Source organism: Ammospiza caudacuta, chromosome 7, assembly GCF_027887145.1.
Source record: "Ammospiza caudacuta isolate bAmmCau1 chromosome 7, bAmmCau1.pri, whole genome shotgun sequence".
NCBI classification, from domain to species: Eukaryota; Metazoa; Chordata; class Aves; order Passeriformes; family Passerellidae; genus Ammospiza; species Ammospiza caudacuta.
In genome coordinates, this window is record NC_080599.1 from 25,118,317 (window position 1) to 25,136,755 (window position 18,439).

An 18,439-nucleotide genomic window follows, 5' to 3' on the forward strand; every position below is an offset into this window, starting at 1 on the left:
AGACATAGTGGTCCCTTTGCAACCACATGATGTTTTTTCATCATACATGCTCCTCAAACAATTAAAATTGCAGAGCTTTACTAACTGCTGCAGCCCTGGAATCTCTAAATTAGAAATTGTATCTTTTGAGCGCAGTGCAATAAATCCAGGTTTGGAGAAACTGGGGTTTGGGGGTTTCAATTTACTTTTTTCTTTGATTAGTTTTACCTCTTCCATCTCTAAAATCTCCTACAGTCACATAAGGCAGTCTGTACAACAGTGACTTGCCTTCCTCAGCTTCCATGAATCTTCCTCAGGGGAGTTGTTCTTTCATTATCTAAAAACTCTCCAGCAAGTTCCACCCTTGGAGAAGAAATTCTGTAACTGTTTGAAAACAAGACAAAGGCAGTTCTGAACTGCAGACAGCAACACATTTACTTCTGATTTTCATTATGTTCTTTCTCTCATGAAACATAGCAGTTGAGTAAAGTCACAACATGGATGAGGAAGAGGCTCAGTCATGTCCGTCAGATGTTGTGCCAGCCACACACACAATGGCACTCTGGTTTAATGAATGAGTGCTGAACATGTTTCTGGAAGTGTCTATTTTGCTTGGGGAGGCAAAAATGCCTTTATCAGCATAAGTCAACTCCCACTTTTTCCCTTTCTGCTCCTGTGACTCTTGTCTTCTACCTACTGCAGACTCTGAGCTTTCCAAAGCTCACATTCCTACCCACCAGATCAGTAAAAATGCAGCATTCAGACTTCTTTTTTCACTCATTTATTTAATACTCACTTTTAAGACCCCTCAAAACTCAATCTCACTTTTTGACTCTCCTTATTTTCATTTTAGAGGCTTTTCATCTCTACTGGTGCTTCTTCTCACAGACCAGTGCCTACCAGAAGCTCCCCAAGGATAAAGGCTTTGTCTTTTATATCCTAACACTATACCCTTGGTATCCATTTCAAAATGATACACCCAGCTTTGAGGTGCACCTTTATCCTGATGCCAGAAATGCAACAATGGGACAGAAGCAATATTTCCTTTACTAACAGATGTTTAAAAAATGCACAGCCCTTTTTGAGGCATATCACTAGTGATTTATAAACACTTGCTTCTGTTGGTATTTACCTTCACACTTTGCCCTACATCTTTCCCCTTGTTTGTTCTAGCTCTGTTCTGCCTTTTGATTTCCATGCTGTGCTCTGAGACAGACTCCTGCCCACTTGCAGATGTTCCAGGACAGGGCACAAACACTCCCTGTGACCTTTGGGTGCTGTTACAGTGCAAGGACAGGTTTTATGATGGATCTCTCGAGTCCAACATCCAACACTCCTGCCACTGGTGCCACTGGGATGTAGAGTAATAGAGCACAACTCACCGTGAACAAATGATCAACACCTATAAAAAATGCTGTGAATTTTTGGGAGCAGCACCCTCCAGCTAAAAAGAAATCCCTCTTGCTACTTGGCTGCTGCTGCTGTCATCCATCTGTCGCTTCCTTGAAGTGCTGCTGGTGACTTCAGCAGATTCACTTGCAAGGGAAAGGTGACAGGATTAGCCCCACAGGCTGTAAACACACCACTCCCCTCTGGGATCACCTGGCTTTATTATTATTGGCACATTGTGCTCAGGCAGCAAAGACATTCATTTAAGGATACTTATTTCTATTTCCAGCTCTATTACATCTATTTTTGTTTGAACTTATTTAAAGACAACATTATCAACCCAGGAACAAAAGGCAGGAAGGAGATGGAAGCCCACAATGCTCTAGACAATGACAGGAAACAACCTGTTTTGACAGTTCCCCCAGTTCTCTTCCAGATGATCTTTACCAAAGAATTAGACAAGGTCCAAAAAGCAAAATCAAGCCCAAAACCTTGTGAAGAGGAAATCCTCTTGTATAGGTGCTAACAGAGTGGAAAATTCTAGAGAAAATTCAGGTCTAGCATCTAGCCTACTGCCAACTTACTTAGCAAACTCAAACCCTATCCATTGTACTGGGATGAGTTACTTGTATTTCTAAGGTTTTACAGAAAGACTTCCTCAACAAAACCCAAGACCTTCAAAACTGGCCAAAGTTGAACACTGTTATGCAAAATTGTAACAAAAGCTGGCTCAGAAGCCACTGTTTTGTTCTGTGGAGATCAGCTGGAAACACAGGAATAAACAGGATGGAAGAGCCTCTTTTCAGGGGCATGTTATAAACAGCAAATTAATTGTGCAATATGTTACTATGCTCAGGGAGATGAGCTGGACTGGAAATCAAAACCTAGAGTAGATAATTGTAAAATACGCATTAAAAACCAATAAACCACACATCAAAAAGTCAAAGGAATATTAAATTCTTTCACTTTGGGTTATAAGATGAACACTGAGAGATCCATGGAGAAACATTTCTGGTTAAGTTACTCCGTACTTGTCCACAGCTGAATTGTCAGGACATATATATGCACGAGATAGGCAGTTTTTCAATCCTGGTGTACCCATATCTGCCTTCTGCATTGCAGAGATTTTGCAACATCCTCAAAAAAATAAGCTTAAACATACAATCTTTCATCCACAAATCAGTTCTGACCTGAAGCCACCTTGCTAGAGAGGCCTATTCTAACTGAAAGGCAAGTCTTTGGCAATAGTGCCAGTAAGAACACAAGAAAGAGTCAAATATTACAAAGTAATAGAGAAGTACAAATAAAGTGGTCACCAGTGCACTGAGGAATGGAATAAAACATCCAATGTATTCCCCATCCAGCACCAGACAGCATCAGGTCCCAGTATGTTTCAGTAATTACAGATTTATCCTGGATTAAGCCTGCAACAAGAAGTGGAATGGCTCCACATCTTTCTCTTCCCCCAAATACATGTCAATTATTCTTTATGGATTGTTTTCTAAACCTTTCCTTTGCAAGGCAAAAAGAAAGCAAAGAAGCCACAACCTTATCTTTTTTCTTAAGGAAAAAAAAGAGATTTTAGGCTCCAGCTGCGCAAGCAGCGAGCCGTGCATTCATCACCACAACGTGGCATGATGTGTCACTCGAGAATTTGGCACCCACTTAAGAAAAGGAATTCTGCTTAATTTTGTTCCACTGGCTAGTCCAAAACCAAGTGCAAAGTTGCATAATCCCTCCAATTCTGTTGGAGAAATAACAGTCAGAACTAAGATCCACGGAAGAGGGAAGGAAAAAGAAGGAAAAAACCTCCCAGCCCTGTTTTTTCTGGATAAGATGTTATAAATGAAGAAGCAAGAGTTGTGTAGAGAAAGCACTGCTCTTACTCTCCCAGGCAGGATTCTTGCTCTTCCAAGGGGACTCCAGATTTCATGCATTTCTTTCCCTCTCTCCCTTCCTCCCCTAACCCTTGATGACAGTATTTGGCAGGAACTTCTAATTAAAAAAAAACAAGCAGCAGACTGCCTTTGTGCTACCCCAGCAAACCTCTCTGGGGAAATGATGTTCTTTGCTCAGCAATTCCTGTTCAGCACAGAATGCTAGCACAAGGAAAACAGCTGGAGTGATTTCCTACTCTCCATTCAGGCCTGCCGCCTCAGAACAAAGCCTTACAAAAAGAGAGGCTGAAACCAGCAGAGAATCACTGACAAAGAAGTGCACAAGGAACTGTGGTAAAATGGTATTTCCAGCACTCACAACATCAGAGGACTCAGTAACATCTTGAGCCACCAGAGGCCTGGAAAAGCCAAGGGATGGTTGTGGATAATTCTGTGGCTGCAATCCCAACAGCTGCCATGCAGACACGTAAGGATATTGTCCAGTTTCATCTGGACACCAAGAGATTTACTGCAAATCCCTTTCTACAAGCAATTCTAACAATGCAGCTATGGCCACATCTCCAAGCCTTCAAGATTGTTTTGATGGACATCGCTTTTTTTCCTGAGAAACATAATGTCTGTTTACAAGTGCATGGAAAGCCAAAGTTTAATCCAAGGATTACAGCCATTAAATCCTGCTATTCTCAAGCAGACCACTCCCCAAGCTTTAATTTGAAAATCCATATATTACTTGCTAATTTCCTTACGATTCAATACCAAAATCCAAAGCATCTGAGATCATAGCTGAGTTCTGGAAGAGAGCCAAGAGTTAAATCTCCAGGGAAGTCAGGCAAGGCTGATAATTGGGTTCAGACAGGGGGTATATATTTAGGTTTTTATGACAGTGATACTGGATAACACTCCAGCCTTGCATTTCCCCCTCTTTTTCATCTTCACTAATTTCTTCCTTTTAAGAAAAGGTGACCTTTTGCCTCTCATCCCAAATCAGATCTAGATAACACTAATTAACCTTTGCAACAGCCTGGCTACTGAAGGTTTAGTGAGGGGGGAGAAGGGAACAGTGTTGCCCCTCCAAGGCAGTTTAACTCCAATTTGAAGGTCTGGCCTTTTCCTGAGCCTGTGTCAGCACAACACTCTCACGATTGCGTCTCCATAACAGGATGGGTCCCCTTCCTCCTCTCCCACCTCCCTTTCTTTAATCACCATGGATTTCCTTCCCTCTAACCTTGTTGCCAGCTCTCAGCCTACTCTGTGGACAAATGACAGATTCCTCTGGTTCAGGCTGCAGTTGAGGGAGCAGAAAAGCAGTTCCTCTAATAGTATTTAGACAAGAAGGATGGAAAAAAACAATCCAAGGGAACATGCAGCGCATTAAATGTTGATTAACATAAAAATACATTAAAGGAATGCCCTGCACGTAACATAGAGGGCATTAATGAACTTGTTCCTACATGTTTAATCTAAAGTCTTAAGAAAATAAGTGTATCACATCCATGTTATGACTAGTTCCAGGAGCAGCCCTCTCCCAGAACAATCCCATGGCAGCAAATCCTCTGCCTGTGCTAACCTGCCCTCTCTAATCTCTGCTGGTCTCTGTGCTCCTACAAGAACAGAATACACCACCCAGATCAAACACAGATATTAACCAGGTACACTAAAAAAAGAGAGTCCACAGCAAAACTTAATTATTCTCCAGGGGAGGGAGAGAGCAGGGACTATGGAATCTCTTCTCAGGACATTATTGTGCTTAATGTGTTGCTGGAAAAGTATCTTATCTGGGTCACTGTTTTGCCTTCTCCTGCTCAATTATTTGAGGAATTGTTTTACAGTCTCCTTTGAAGTAGGTATTCAGGCCAGCAACAGTGCAAAGTGGGGAAAAGGGTATCTTCAAAAATGGTTAATGAAGACCAAAAGGGAATTTTTGCAATTTGTCATGTTTTTGCTGCAAATAAAGGTGCCCTTACAGCTGAGAGAGGACCTACACAATGATAGCTCAAAAAGGCCATTATGACTCTCAAATAATAGATTATGAACATACTTTGGTTTTAATCTTCCATCTTTCAGCCATAAACCAGAGCAGCAAACCCTGAGCCTCAGTACTCCCTGCCCATGGCAGGCAGCTGGAACTACATGACCTTTAAGGTCCCTTCCAACCCAAACCATTCTGTGACTCCCTGACAGTCCATTTACCTCCTGCAATTACTTTGTTGCCCTTAAGCCAATTTCCAGCAGAAAAATGCCAGCAGTCCCCAAGCTACAGCCACAGCTACGGCTGGACTGCAGATTCCCAGGCTGAGGCAACTCTGATGGAACATGTGACATATCCTAAATTCCTCCTCTGCCAAGGAGGTGGGTGGTCCTGCAGGTAGGGCTGATACAGGAATACATTTCCCCACCTGCTGTTTTCTTCATAATAAGGGGGGTGGTGGTGGGTGTAATATATGTGTGTATATATGTGGATGTGTGTGTCTGTGTCTATTTTTTTTTCCAGGGCTGCTGTTTTATACTAAGAGGAACCTCACAAAGCTGTGTCATTTCCTAATTCCTAATAGGATAATTATTATCTACACAGGCCAACTTAAAAAAAATAAAATATACATATATACTTTAGAGCAATGTTTTCACTTTGTGATTCAATATCTTTGTTAATATGCAAAAGGTCATGTAGAATGGGGCAAGAGAAGTGTAGAACACTGTTGCTCAGCAAGCAGAGGTTCTTTCATGGAGTCATGAAATGGGTTGGAAGGGACATTAAAGATCATCTCATTCCACCCCTGTAGGGACATCATCCCCTATCCCAGGCTGTTCCAACCTGGTCTTGGACATTTCCAGGGATGGAAGGGATGCAGGAATGGGATATAATCACTTAAAAGTCACTTGGAAAGGGGAATGTGGGCAGCAGAGAAATACCTGCAAAGCATTGGCCTGGTTTTTGGTACATAAGCAGCAGGCAAAATGAAAACCCCAAAGCATCCAAATATAATAAACTGTCTGAAGAAAAACATTCATTAAATCAAACACACAGCAAGTATTACACATATATAGGGAAACAAATGCATCTTGCCTTCACCTGTGCAGTCTGACTCCATTCAGAGCAAAGCTGGCAGAAGCAGCTTAAACCCAAATTCCATATTGGTGTAAATGAGGAGCAGCCATAGAACAGGGGCTGCCAGACCCTCAGCTTCTGGGCAGGACTTGCCCACCACAGGTGCTGCATAACTCAGGTGGGTCTGGGAGTCTCCAAATGCCTGAAAATGGGCATACAGAGATGCCCTACACATATCACAGGAGCTGGAGTGAATTCCCCTCCTCCATACTGCATGCATCACTGTATTCAACCATGACATAAAAGAAAAAAGTTGGCTTTCCTTCCTCTTAAAAAGGGAAATAGCAATACCCTGAAATCACATGGCTTCCAGGCAGCTTCCCAAGCACACTTTATTTTCATTGACTAAAGCAATGCACAACAATGGGAATTGAAAGCAGATTTTGCTACACTATAAAAAGTCTTATTCTATTAGAAAATAGCAGATCTTAAATCATGTTATTTAGCCAACACCCATCCCTGCATAGTGACCCTGCACAGTGAAAGAAAATGGGGTACCCAGATAAAGAAATATGAGTTGTGTGGGATGCCCAGACTCACAGCATCCCCAGAAACTCTGGGTGTTTCCAAAGTACACCAAACTCTGCCTTCTCTTTTTTCTTGACATAGAGCCAGCATTTTTCAGTTTGATAGGAATCACCAGGCAGCTGCTCTGGAAGGAGGAGATGGTGGTTTAATTACTGCCCTGGTAATCAGGATTTGCCTGGTTTACTCTGTGAACACAGTCACAGCTCCAGTTTTCTGCCAGAACAGCTCTCCTCCGTCCTAGAGAAGAGCCTGAAAGGAGACAGGTGGAAATGTGACCAGATTTGGACTGAAAATTGGTGCAATATTCTACATGCACAAGGCTCATAGTTCACACCAAAATTAAAATGACCCTTACTGTCTGTCTCATAGCACTTCAGCCAGTAATTGGCAAAACTTTCCCTGGTTATGTGCTTCTGGAAACCCTCCAAACTCCACTGATCAGCATGGAAGCAAATCTGTGTGCACACTAATCATTTGACCCCAAATCTTAAATTATTTTCTGAACTGGTATTTTCTAAGAATAAAATATGTCTCTTTGAGTCCCAAGAATCATCTGCATTTTAAAGGGAAAGAAGATGAAGCAGAATATTATTTATATATATATATATATATATATATATATATATGTTATATATATGTGTGTGAAATCTATTTGTTATGTGCAGTATAGGAAAGGTCTCGTCTCCTTCCATCTCTAAACTTTCATTTTCTTCCTCCATATTTTCAATCTGTAAACACAGGCTCTTGGCAAGTTCCCTGGCTCTTTCTTAGGGCAAGAGGAAATCTGTCCAATTGTTTGACAAACAAAACATCCTGATAACATTTTATAATTAATATGTAAGAATTTCTTCACCTGTAATCTCTGGTGTGGCCACATTCAATAGAATGGGATTATTTTTTCTGTTAATAATCAAAATCCAGGGTTATTTCTGTAATTTTTCCTTATGATTTTTGCTGTCCTAAAATTTAACTTGGTTACCCTGTCTATGGCATGTCCTTATTTGTCATTTCCCTTACAGACTGCTTGGTGCTCTGCAGGTTTTGATTCTACTCTTAATAGACAGAAAATGTAAAAACACTTCTTTTTAGGCATATAGAAAGGGAAACAATCAAGATAATGAAGCCCTGGAAAAATCTCTGGAAGTGAGGTGATAATTCCAATCACTTTGAGGCTAAACAAGCCACATGAGGTAAATTTACTGGAATGGTTTTGTCTGACTTTCCCAGGAGCTCAAGCAGGAAACATTCCCAGCTGAGGACCTAAACCTGGCTAATCTTTATGGCCCCTTGGCAGAGTGCAGAGCTCCAGGGCTCCAGAGCCAGGAGCAGTGCTCCTGTGGCATGAGATATCCCATATCCTCCTGTGTTCAATGAGCTGGAGAGCAGGCAGCGTGGTTCAAATGGTCTGCATATGGTTATGAGCAGCTGTGGAAGATCTTGCTTCTTCCCTCAGATCCTTTGTTTCTTATTTTTTAAACCTTAGGGCTGCACAGGAACATCAAGTCTCCGGCTCATTACGGGGCCATGTGACTGCTCTGGACTTTGAACTCAGATAAACTCCCTACTGAATGAAAACGTGTAAAATGCTTCCAGCAGAGATTATTTTGCACCAGGCTGTACTAAGAAATGCAGCAGAATTTCAACACTCACATTTCAGAGGCACAAAAGAGAGGAACCATCCTTGTCCTGAGTACAGCGTTTGGGGGAAGCTCCAGAGTGCACCTCCCTTTCTCCCCATGCACACAGCAACACTTCTACCAGCCTGTGGAAGCAGATCATGGTTTAGTTTGGGGAGTAAAACATCCTGATTCCATATAATCACACATCAGCTTCTGTCTAATCAATGCACACAATTTTGCTTCCAAAAGACATCTTCAGAAATCCCAAAACCACACACTGACATCAGTAAAATCAGGTCCAAACTGGCCACGTTGGGATGGATCAGAATTTCTGCATGCTTTTTAGCCTGGAGAGATACCAGAGTTTATCTAATATTTGGATAAAGAAAAAGAAAATCCCAGCCCTGATCATTAGGGTGCTTTTCCCTAGGTGCAGACCATATGGCTTGGACTCTGGCTCACTTCCAGACAGAGTCATTAGAGACTGTTTTCCCTGTGGTTTTCACTGGATAACACACTCCTCTCCAGATCCTCCTGTGAACATTTGTACCTTGTCATGGGGCACTAATCAGCACCTCCTGCCCTCTGCCCCAGACAGGCATTTCAGCAAAAAGTTAAATAATTTCTTAAAGTTGTATTATATCCCAGTCCCTTCCAAATGTAGTTGGGAGGGGCAGAGATAGAATTATAATTTTAAGTATATTTGGAGAGACAGATGGAGATAGAGAGACAGATAAACAAGGATTTGTTAACAGTCATTTTGAGTTCCTAGGGATGCATCAGACACTCTCTCCTGCATCAGAATGGTGGCTCATGGAGAGGCACAGCATTGGCAAAGGAGACAAAGGCTGATGCTGCACATCCAGAAATGCACTTTGGTTGTGGGAAAATTAATGTATCCATTGGGGTAGTTTGGGATTTGACTCCCATCCAGTAAGGATGTGATACTGTTGACTGAGGAGATTGAAATTTTGACGGGTTTTGATCAGGACAAAGCACCAAGCAAAGAAAAAGAGGCAAGTTTCAGGGGAAGATGTAAAATTTCCAGTGCCTCTGGTTGAAAACATCTAGAGACGCTTAAACGGAGCTGGAGAAGCAATCGGCTCCATCCAGCAGAAAACACCACACATCCCCGAGGTGCGACATTGCCATCCTGTGGCCATCCCAACTCTGCAAGAACACCAGCAGGGACAGGAACCGGAACGTTATCCCACATTCGCAGCTTTTTCAATTGTCTCCAGCACTGGCAGCCTCCAGGAGAGCTGGCAGCTGGTGACACCTTTCCTGACACCCCTCTCCAAAGAAAAACACTCGTTCTCCAGAGCTGCCCTCCCTTATGCCAGGGAGCAGAGGCATTTTCCATTTCCCCAGGCACAGCACTGCCAGGGTGACCTGCCCTGCACAGAGCAGAGCACAACTGGCCATCCAAATTGTACAGGAACACCAGAAATGACAAATGGAACATTCCTGATGTCAGGAAGCCAATCTTTAGGAGAAATCTGAATGAGAAGAGCACAATGGTCTGGATCAGGAAGGAACTACAGCACATATATATGCAAAAATATATGAGGACAATGTACAGAAGTTAGTATAGAGTCAGGAGTGGAAAGCAAAGCAAATTAACAAAATTATTAATTTGAGGAAAAAATTAAATACTGACAGAGGGCAAAACAGGGTGGAATACAGAATGAACTGTGATAAAATATGCAGATGGCAATGTTTTACAGTGGAGCAGCAACAGAATTAAACTTGATCCAGGAATGATGAGGAGCAACAAGAGCAGCAGTGAAGACAATTTCCTTCTTGAGCCAAAAGTTGTTCATCCACACAAAATTTGTGTTTGCCCTCCTCTGACACCCTGGTACAAATCACCATTGAGCTTACTCACAGAATGGCCCAGTGCTTCCTGGAATTACAGCCTCAGGGAGGGGGACACAAACTTCCTAAGAAAGGGAAAACCTTGGTGCAGAAGTACAACAGGAGTTTTCTGTCCAGCTGGCACATCAGATAAACACACAAATCATTTGGAAAGAAACTCAGATGGACATTTCTTAGAACACCCAGATTTCAGCTATAACAATCTTGTAGCAAAACTTCACTAATAAAAGAGGGCAATAGTATAACTTGATAAATGAAAAAAAAATATTGACAGGCACAGAACAGCAGCTCAACTCCCACAGATGCCTGACCCCACAAAGGCAAATTCTGTTTGTGTTCCTGTCTCCCAGAAACTGGCATCTGGAAACATCTAAAGAACCTGCCTGCTGTCACCGTCTCAGCTGGGAAAGATCCTTTTGCACTGAACTGCCCAGACAAGGGAGGAACCTTCTTCTGCACCACAGCATTTGCAAAGAAAGATTGCAACAGCCCTAAAGTGGAAAGCTAAAAAGCCACTGAAGGAAATCAGATAAATATTTGCTATTACCCTGAGCTGGACCTGCTGACATGATAATTGTACCTTTTAAAGTTCTTTTTTTGATGGTGTTTGCATGGTTTTTTTGCCATATTGAATCATGGAATCACCTGACCTGAACAATCCTGAAAAGTGTGGCTGTTTCTATTGTGCAGTTTATCCTCCCAAGGGTAAAAGAGAAATTTTTGCTCTTTTTTTTAGCAAATATTTGTGAATAATGCCCCCAAGCTCCAAGAGTTTTTTTTCCTCTGTATCATGAACCAAGTTTCCACATGCTGCTACAAATTTCAGTAGCTTCTTGAATAGACTATTTATGTATAACACACTTTGTGTGTGGCATCACAGGGGCAGCCCTTCATCACCCAGCTCAGCCAGCAGGCACACAAAACCTACATCAAATTAACCAAACAGGAATTTAAACATCTCTTAGGACAGCCTTTCCCCAAGGAAAGCAGGGGACACCAGCTGGACAGCAGAATTTAAAGGCTCTTTCCTCTCTCAGCCAGCCTCCCAAAAGCCTTTCCCAGCCATCTGCTTCCCCTGATGTCTCCAAGCCAAGGAGGGCTTTCCCCATGTGCATTTCTGCCCTCTCAGAGGGAACAGCTATACCCCACACCCAGAAATATAGTAAGGCATTTAAAAATGCCAAAGGAATAATTCAGTGGAAAGTGCTCATTGTGAAGTGTTTCCCTATGGCACACACCTGCTCTGAGGACGGCACAGATCTGTCCACTTTTTGGTGTGAAACTGAGAACACAGATGGCAAAAAACAAAGTCGTCTCCTGCCAAATTTAACCCATGGAATAACGGTGGGTCTCAAATAATGGATTATGAGCATACTTTTGATTTAATCCTCTACCTCATAAGCCAGAGCAGCAAACCCTGAGCCTCAGTACTCCCTGCCTATGGCAGGCAGCTGGAACTATATGACCTTTAAGGTCCCTTCCAACCCAAACCATTCTGTGACTCCCTGATAGTCCATTTACCTCCTGCAGTTACTTTGTTGCCCTTAAGCCAATTTCCAGCAGAAAAATGCCAGCAGTCCCCAAGCTACAGCCACAGCTACGGCTGGACTGCAGCTTCCCAGGCTGAGGCAACTCTGGTGGAACATGTGACATATCCTAAATTCCTCCTCTGCCAAGGAGGTGGGTGGTCCTGCAGGTAGGACTGATACAGGAATACATTTCCCCACCTGCTGTTTTCTTCATAATAAGGGGGGTGGTGGTGGGTGTAATATATGTGTGTATATATGTGGATGTGTGTCTATTTTTTTTCCAGGGCCGCTGTTTTCTATTAACAGGAATCTCACAAAGCTGTGTCATTTCCTAATTAATAATAGGAGAATTGTTATCTACACAGGCCAAGTGTAATTTAAAAACAAATAACAGTCAAGCTGTGGCTGTTTTTTAACCTGCAAGGTCACTAGGTGCTGTTGGAGTAGGAGCTCCCTGAGCAGTCTAGGCAGGGCAGCTCTGAGCTCACCTGGAGCCACATGGGTCCTGCCCAGCCTGGCTCTGTCCTGGGGGGACACAGGGACCCAGACAAGCTCGGGAAGAGCTCATGGGAATCTCATAGAATTTAACAAAGCCAAGTGCTGGCGCTGCACCTGGCTCAGGGCAGCCCCTGGGGTCAGTCCAGGCTGGGAGGAGCAGCTGGAGCAGCCCTGGGAGAAGGGTTTGGGGGTGCTGGGGGTGAGAGCTGGAGCTGCCCCAGCCCTGAACCCCCTGCCCTGGGCTGAGCCCCAGCCTGGGCAGCAGGGGAGGGATTGGGATCGTGCCCCTGTGCCCCTGAGCATGGTGAGACCCCACCTGCAGAGCTGCCCCAGCACAGGGAGGAGCTGGAGCTGCTGCAGAGAGCCCAGGGCAGGCACCAGGATGGGCAGAGGGATGGAGCAGCTCTGCTGGCAGGGAAGGCTGGGAGAGCTGGGATTGTGCAGCCTGGAGCAGCTTTGGGGTGACCCCACTGGGGCCTTGCAGTGCCTGAAGGAGCTGATGGGAATGACGAGGACACACTATTTACAAGGGCCTGGAATGATGGAACAAGCAGGAATGGCTTCAAAGTCAGAGCAGGGTGACAGCAACATCAAGGTTGTGACTTCAATTCTGGCTATGGGCCATTTACTTAAGAATTGGATTTGATGATGCTTGTGTGTCTTTTCCAGCTCAGAATATTCTGTGAATCTGTGAAACTTCAAAAGAAAAGAGACTAAGTTTATATTGGCTACTGGGAAGAAGTACTCTTGTTTCCCGTGAGTCAGGGCCTGGCACAGGTTTCCCAGAGAAGCTGTGGCCGCCCCATCTCTGGCAGCGTCCGAGGCCAGGCCGGAGAGCGGCTGGAGCAGCCTGGTTCTGTGGGAGGTGTCCCTGGCCGGGCAGGGTGGGCTGGGCTCGGAGCTCCCTCCAGCCCCCTCAGGCTCCGCTCGCTGTCAGCGCTGCCGCTGCGCCGGCGCCGCTGGGGCGGGGCGGGCCGGGCCGGCGGCGGCTGCGCGGGGCGGGCGCGGCCATGGCGAAGCACACGGTGTCCTCGGCGCGGTTCCGCCGGGTGGACGTGGACGAGTACGACGAGAACAAGTTCGTGGATGAGGAGGACGGGGGCGACGGGCAAGCGGGGCCTGATGAGGGCGAGGTGGACTCGTGCCTGCGACAATATCCTGAGGGCAGCGGCGGGTGCGGAGCGGGCGCGGCCGCCGCCGGGGCGGCCTTATAGGGGAACATCCGTGAGCGGCACCGCGGCGGGCGGGAAGCGCTGGGACGGGCTGAAGGGGAAGGGGCTGAAGGGGAGAGGGGCTGGCAGGATAAGGGAGAACGCTGAACGGGGAAAGGGCTGACAGCAGGAAGAGGCTGAGGGGGAAGGAGCTGGCAGCAGGAAGATGCTGAAGGGGGAAGGAGCTGGCAGCAGGAAGAGGCTGACAGCAGGAAGAGGCTGAATGGCTGGCCGAGGGAAGGGGAAGAGGCTGAAGCGGGAAGGGGCTGAATGGAGAAGGGGCTGGCAGAGGCAAGAGGCTGAATGGAGAAGGGGCTGGCAGAGGCAAGAGGCTGAAGGAGGAGGGGCTGGCCGTGGAAGGCGGCCCACCTTCCTCCCCTGCCCGCAGCAGCCGCAGTGCCCCAGGGCAGCGCTCAGGGAGGTGTCCCAGGGGATGCATACAAGGGGTTCCTGTGCCCAAAAGAGCTCCCCATGCCTGCTACCAGGGCTGCCTTGCCCTGCTGGCCCTTGGTCACTTTTCCCTGGGCTGCTGGGGCTGGATGTGACAAGCTGAGGCCTGTTCTCGAGGGCTGCAGATTGCAGAAGTGATGGGTACTGGTTTCTTTTGTTTTGACGCACATTCAGGGAAAGTCAGTCACATTCAACAGTCCTGGAACTATACAGCTGCTTGTTGATGCTGCTCCTGCCTCAAGTGGCCTGAAAATTGCTGTCTTAGGCTGTAATGTCTTCTTAGCTGGTGAGGCAATCGCTGCATCAGAGTGTTTTCAGTCATGCACAAGCCAGCTACAGATATAGCTGTCCTGGTACTTGATGTCCATGTACTTGGTGTCTGGTCCTTAACCATCTGGCACAGGGAACATGATGGCAGCACTGCAGGCAGCTCTGAAGAACCCTCCCATCAACACAAAGAACCAGGCAGTGAAGGTAAAATAGCAACTGTTTGCTCATGGGTCACTCCCTAAAAATCCTCTCCTGTCTCTGTTACCTCTGTGCCACTAGTTGTACCTTGAGGAGGTCACAGGAGCAGAATTTAGAGTATCCTCTGATATTGAGACATCCATGACCACAAGTGTTTTAATCTTGTTCAAAATACTGTAGCTCAGACATAGTACTGTCCACGTACCTTTACCTTGGTGTGTCTCCTACCAGTGCTGGTCGTGCTTGGTGTGCCCAGGTGTCACCAGGTGCCTGTGTCTGACTCAGACCAGACATGGCAGCTCACAGATGTAATCGTTGTATGCTCAGGGAGCCAGGCTTGCAGTTCTCACTTCTGACTAATGAAACCACCAGCAGTGAGCCTACAAAAAAGGAAGAATTGTTTTTTGTCACATCCAATCAAAATGAAGCTGTTAAAACCTCAGGAGAAGCAAGCCCTCCCCCGTGACAGTGTGGGAGTCTGCTGGGTACGTGCATTTCTGACTGTCCTCAGCATGGATCCTGAATAGCTCATGATTGCAGTGGTGGGAGGAACAGGCTGATAAGATATGGCACTGCCCAGCTGCTGAGTGCCTGCAGTCACTTCTCCCTGCCCAAGGAGAGGCCCCGGGGCATGGTTCCTGGCAGAGCTGTTCCTGCAGCCCCAGCCCTTTCCTGCAGGGTGTTACAGAGCTCTGAGAACCAGCTGTTACAAATAGAGCTGTACAGCTTTGTCCTCACATTAATGACTTGTTTCCATTAGCCTCTATTGAAGGATTTAAGAATACACTTGGTGGTGGAATTAATGAGGGTAGAATGACTGAACATCAATACCTCTCTTAATTTTTTGTTATCTCAAAACTTACATAATTTTGCTTACAGTCATGTGAGAAGTCTTGCTAAGCCAAGTGATTATGGGATATTAAATTGGGCAGGAAAACTGACATCCACAGTTTCTGTAGGGGGAAGGTGCCTGAGGTATTTATGTGATGGAATTATTCAAAAGTCCAGCAACCCTGAGGCATTCTTCTCTCATGCTGCCTCAGTCAGTGATGGATGAACAGGAGGAGCTGCTCCTTGCTGATGACATCCAGATCAAAAGTTATTAATTCTTAATATTAATGGCCAGTCTGCATCCACTGGGACTGCTTGGAAAGCACGTGGCTTCCAGCAGTCGCCTCCTCCAGGCTGCCAATGGCATTTCCCTGGATCACATTAGTGGTTGTGAGGTATGGAAAATGCTCTGGTGGGAAGGGGGGGCAGACAAGCACTTGATTGTTATAATTATTTTGGAACTTGATAGATCTTGAGCTTCCATATGAGCATTTACAATTTAGCCACAATTAAGGGGTGCAGAATTGCAAACACTACAGAGGCAGAAAAACTAAAGCAGGGCAAATGTGTTCAACTCTTACCTTGTTTATCCATGGGAGGATGTGTTTGTTATACTTTGCTATGACAAGCTCTTCACACACCGTCCTCTTCAGAGGTGTTAATGATAAAAATGCTCTAATTCAGTTTGCCTGAGAGAGGAGCAGTGTTTGGCTGTGCCTCACAGCAGGATGGTTGTGTGTGTGCCTGTTGACAGGACCGTGCTGAGAGCATCGTGCTGAAGGTGCTCATCTCCTTCAAAGCCAACGACATCGATAAGGCGGTGCAGTCACTGGACAAGAACGGGGTGGACCTGCTCATGAAGTACATCTACAAGGGCTTTGAGAGCCCCTCTGACAACAGCAGTGCTGTGCTGCTGCAGTGGCACGAGAAGGTGGGTGCCTGGGGACAGCTCCTGCCCTGAGCCTGGCAAGAACCCCCTCCTGGCTGGTGGGACTCTAGTGCCAGATTCAGGCTGTGAATGTGGAGCTCACAGCTGAGTTATACCTCCTGCCACTGCTGCTTCCTTGGGTAAACACCCAACAGTCAAAATTTGGGTTTCTCTTAGACTGAGGCAAACAAAATAGTTTCATCCATTCATTCAAGGAGAATTTCTTTCCTGGAGGGAAGCAAAATTTGCAGCTTGGTTATGCAGGGAAATGAAAGCTTAATTAAAGTTAAAAAGCTTTCTTGAAATTGAGTGTGATTATCGTACCCTGGCACCCTGGCTGCTTGTATTTCGTGGAGGGCAGGCAGATACTCATGTACAGTATAAATGTGATCCAAGTAATTTCATAGACTCCCAAGATGGTTTTGATTGGAAGGGACCTTGAAGTTTATCTCATTCCACAGACAGGGACACCTTCCACTAGCCCAGGTTGCTCCAAGCCCTGTCCAACCCAGCTTTGGGCATTTCCAGAGATAGGGCAGCCACAGCTCCTCTGGCAAATCTGTGCCAGGGCCTCCCCACCCTCACAGGGAAGGATTTCTTCCTGATACCTACCTCTACTCCCTGTCAGTTTGAAGCCTTTCCCCCTCATTCTGTCACTCCAGGCTATGTTCAAAGTCTCTCTGCATCATCCTTGTCAGCCTGTTTGGGTCCTGAAGGGAGCTCCAGGCTGCAGCTGCCCTGGCCTGCTGTTCACTGCCCCGTTTCCTTTCCCAGGCGCTGGCTGCTGGCGGCGTTGGGTCCATCGTGCGTGTTCTGACTGCCAGGAAGACAGTGTGACTCCAGCAGGGAGCGTTGGTGTGACTCCAGCAGGGAGCACCAGCCCTGACCCCCTGGCACGGCCGCCCCCGGGCAGCTCTGCCCCCCAGCTTTGCCTTCGCCCTGCTGCTTCTGTCATACCCCACCAATGATGCATCGTGATCTCTTCTGCAGTTCAATCCTGGAAAATTACGAAGGTGCAATTTTACTTCTAACAGGAATCTTTGGTACTCGCCAGCCTTTCAGCGACATATTCAGTGATGTAAACAATTTGGTGTTTAGAGTGATTTGCATTTGTGTGTAATTGTGGCAGATTTGGACCTGACTCTCTGAGCAAGTGCTAAGGGACACAGGGCAATGTCTTAATTTTTTGCTAGCCATGCAGCGTTTTGAGCTAAAATCTTGTATTTGAGAAGTGGGGCAGCTAATATTGACACAGGTAACTGGACCATATTGCCTTTGGTCAACCTCTGACCCTACATCTGTGAACAAGAGAGAAAAAAAGCTCTTTTCCAACCCCAATTATCATTCCAGAGAGCTGAGTATTTTCCTTAACCTGCTCAGGTTCCTTGCCATCAGTCTGATGCTGGGTCCACAGTGGGAAGGTCACAGTGGGATGGAGTTGTCCATCATGCAGTTTAGAAAAAAGGTTAATGGTCCATTTACACTGGAGCCCAGCCCAGTGAACTCTTCTTATTTTGGGGAGCAAAGCTCCTGAGGAGAAGAAGAAAAAGCAGCTTTTACACAGCAAATCACCTTTCAGCAATTGGAAAGTGATTTGGTTTTGTCAAGCACAACTAAATGGCTGCTTGGGGTAGTGTGAGAAACATATCCTGGTATCGACACCATCCTTGCAGAGCCTCCCCTATTTTGTTTTCTGGGTGTGTAGGGTCTGTAAGGATACCAGACAGTTCACATTCCTGTTGCATTGTGCCTCATCATGTTATCTAGTGGGCCAGTCAGGTTCCCAAACAAAGAGAATTTTAAAGAATTAGGAAAGCCCAGGGCATCCCAGACCACGGATCACCGTAGAAGGTTTAGGGCCAGGACTGAAATATATGTGTTTTAATTTCACTATTTTACTACAGTTCAGTTGTGTAAAACTGTTGGGGACCTTGTGAAATCTTTGCTGTTTTTTGATATCTGCTTTGTTTTTGTAATAATAATAAAGACCAGACAATAAATCATCACTGAATATTTTCTCACTGTGTCTGACATGCCTTCAGTGGGGACCAGGAACCAGCACAGCTGCCCCTAAACCATTCAGTGCCTCCTGAATTCTCTTCCTAGGATGCTTCTGTTTGCTCACTG

At 45.7% G+C, this 18,439-nt stretch overlaps 2 protein-coding genes across 2 annotated transcripts in view; one reads left to right on the forward strand and one right to left on the reverse strand.

Annotated features, from left to right (window-relative positions):
- Nucleotides 1-17,639, reverse strand: part of RGL1 (ral guanine nucleotide dissociation stimulator like 1) — a 76,645-nt gene extending 59,006 nt beyond the window's left edge. Inside the window, exons 1-3 of the mRNA XM_058809053.1 lie at nt 16,925-17,639; nt 15,966-16,540; nt 14,759-14,933 (exon numbers count right to left, since the gene is read on the reverse strand). The gene's annotated coding sequence lies outside the window, so the exon portion shown is untranslated. The remainder of the gene's footprint in view (nt 1-14,758; nt 14,934-15,965; nt 16,541-16,924) is intronic.
- ARPC5 (actin related protein 2/3 complex subunit 5) lies at nt 13,380-18,328 on the forward strand. The gene is made up of 4 exons (XM_058809055.1): nt 13,380-13,577; nt 14,487-14,559; nt 16,139-16,315; nt 17,087-18,328. Exons 1-4 carry the CDS (start codon nt 13,435-13,437, stop codon nt 17,147-17,149), a joined length of 456 nt encoding a protein of 151 aa, XP_058665038.1. The 5' UTR covers nt 13,380-13,434; the 3' UTR covers nt 17,150-18,328.
- The last annotated feature ends 111 nt before the right edge of the window (nt 18,329-18,439 follow it).

Bases quoted from the DNA above. Each gene is read 5' to 3' on its own strand.
- ARPC5 (XM_058809055.1), top strand. From the start codon at position 13,435: ATGGCGAAGCACACGGTGTCCTCGGCGCGGTTCCGCCGGGTGGACGTG. The intron at 13,578-14,486 runs ATATCCTGAGGG...ACCATCTGGCAC, and splicing joins GTGGACTCGTGCCTGCGACA to AGGGAACATGATGGCAGCAC. The intron at 14,560-16,138 runs GTAAAATAGCAA...GCCTGTTGACAG, and splicing joins CAAAGAACCAGGCAGTGAAG to GACCGTGCTGAGAGCATCGT.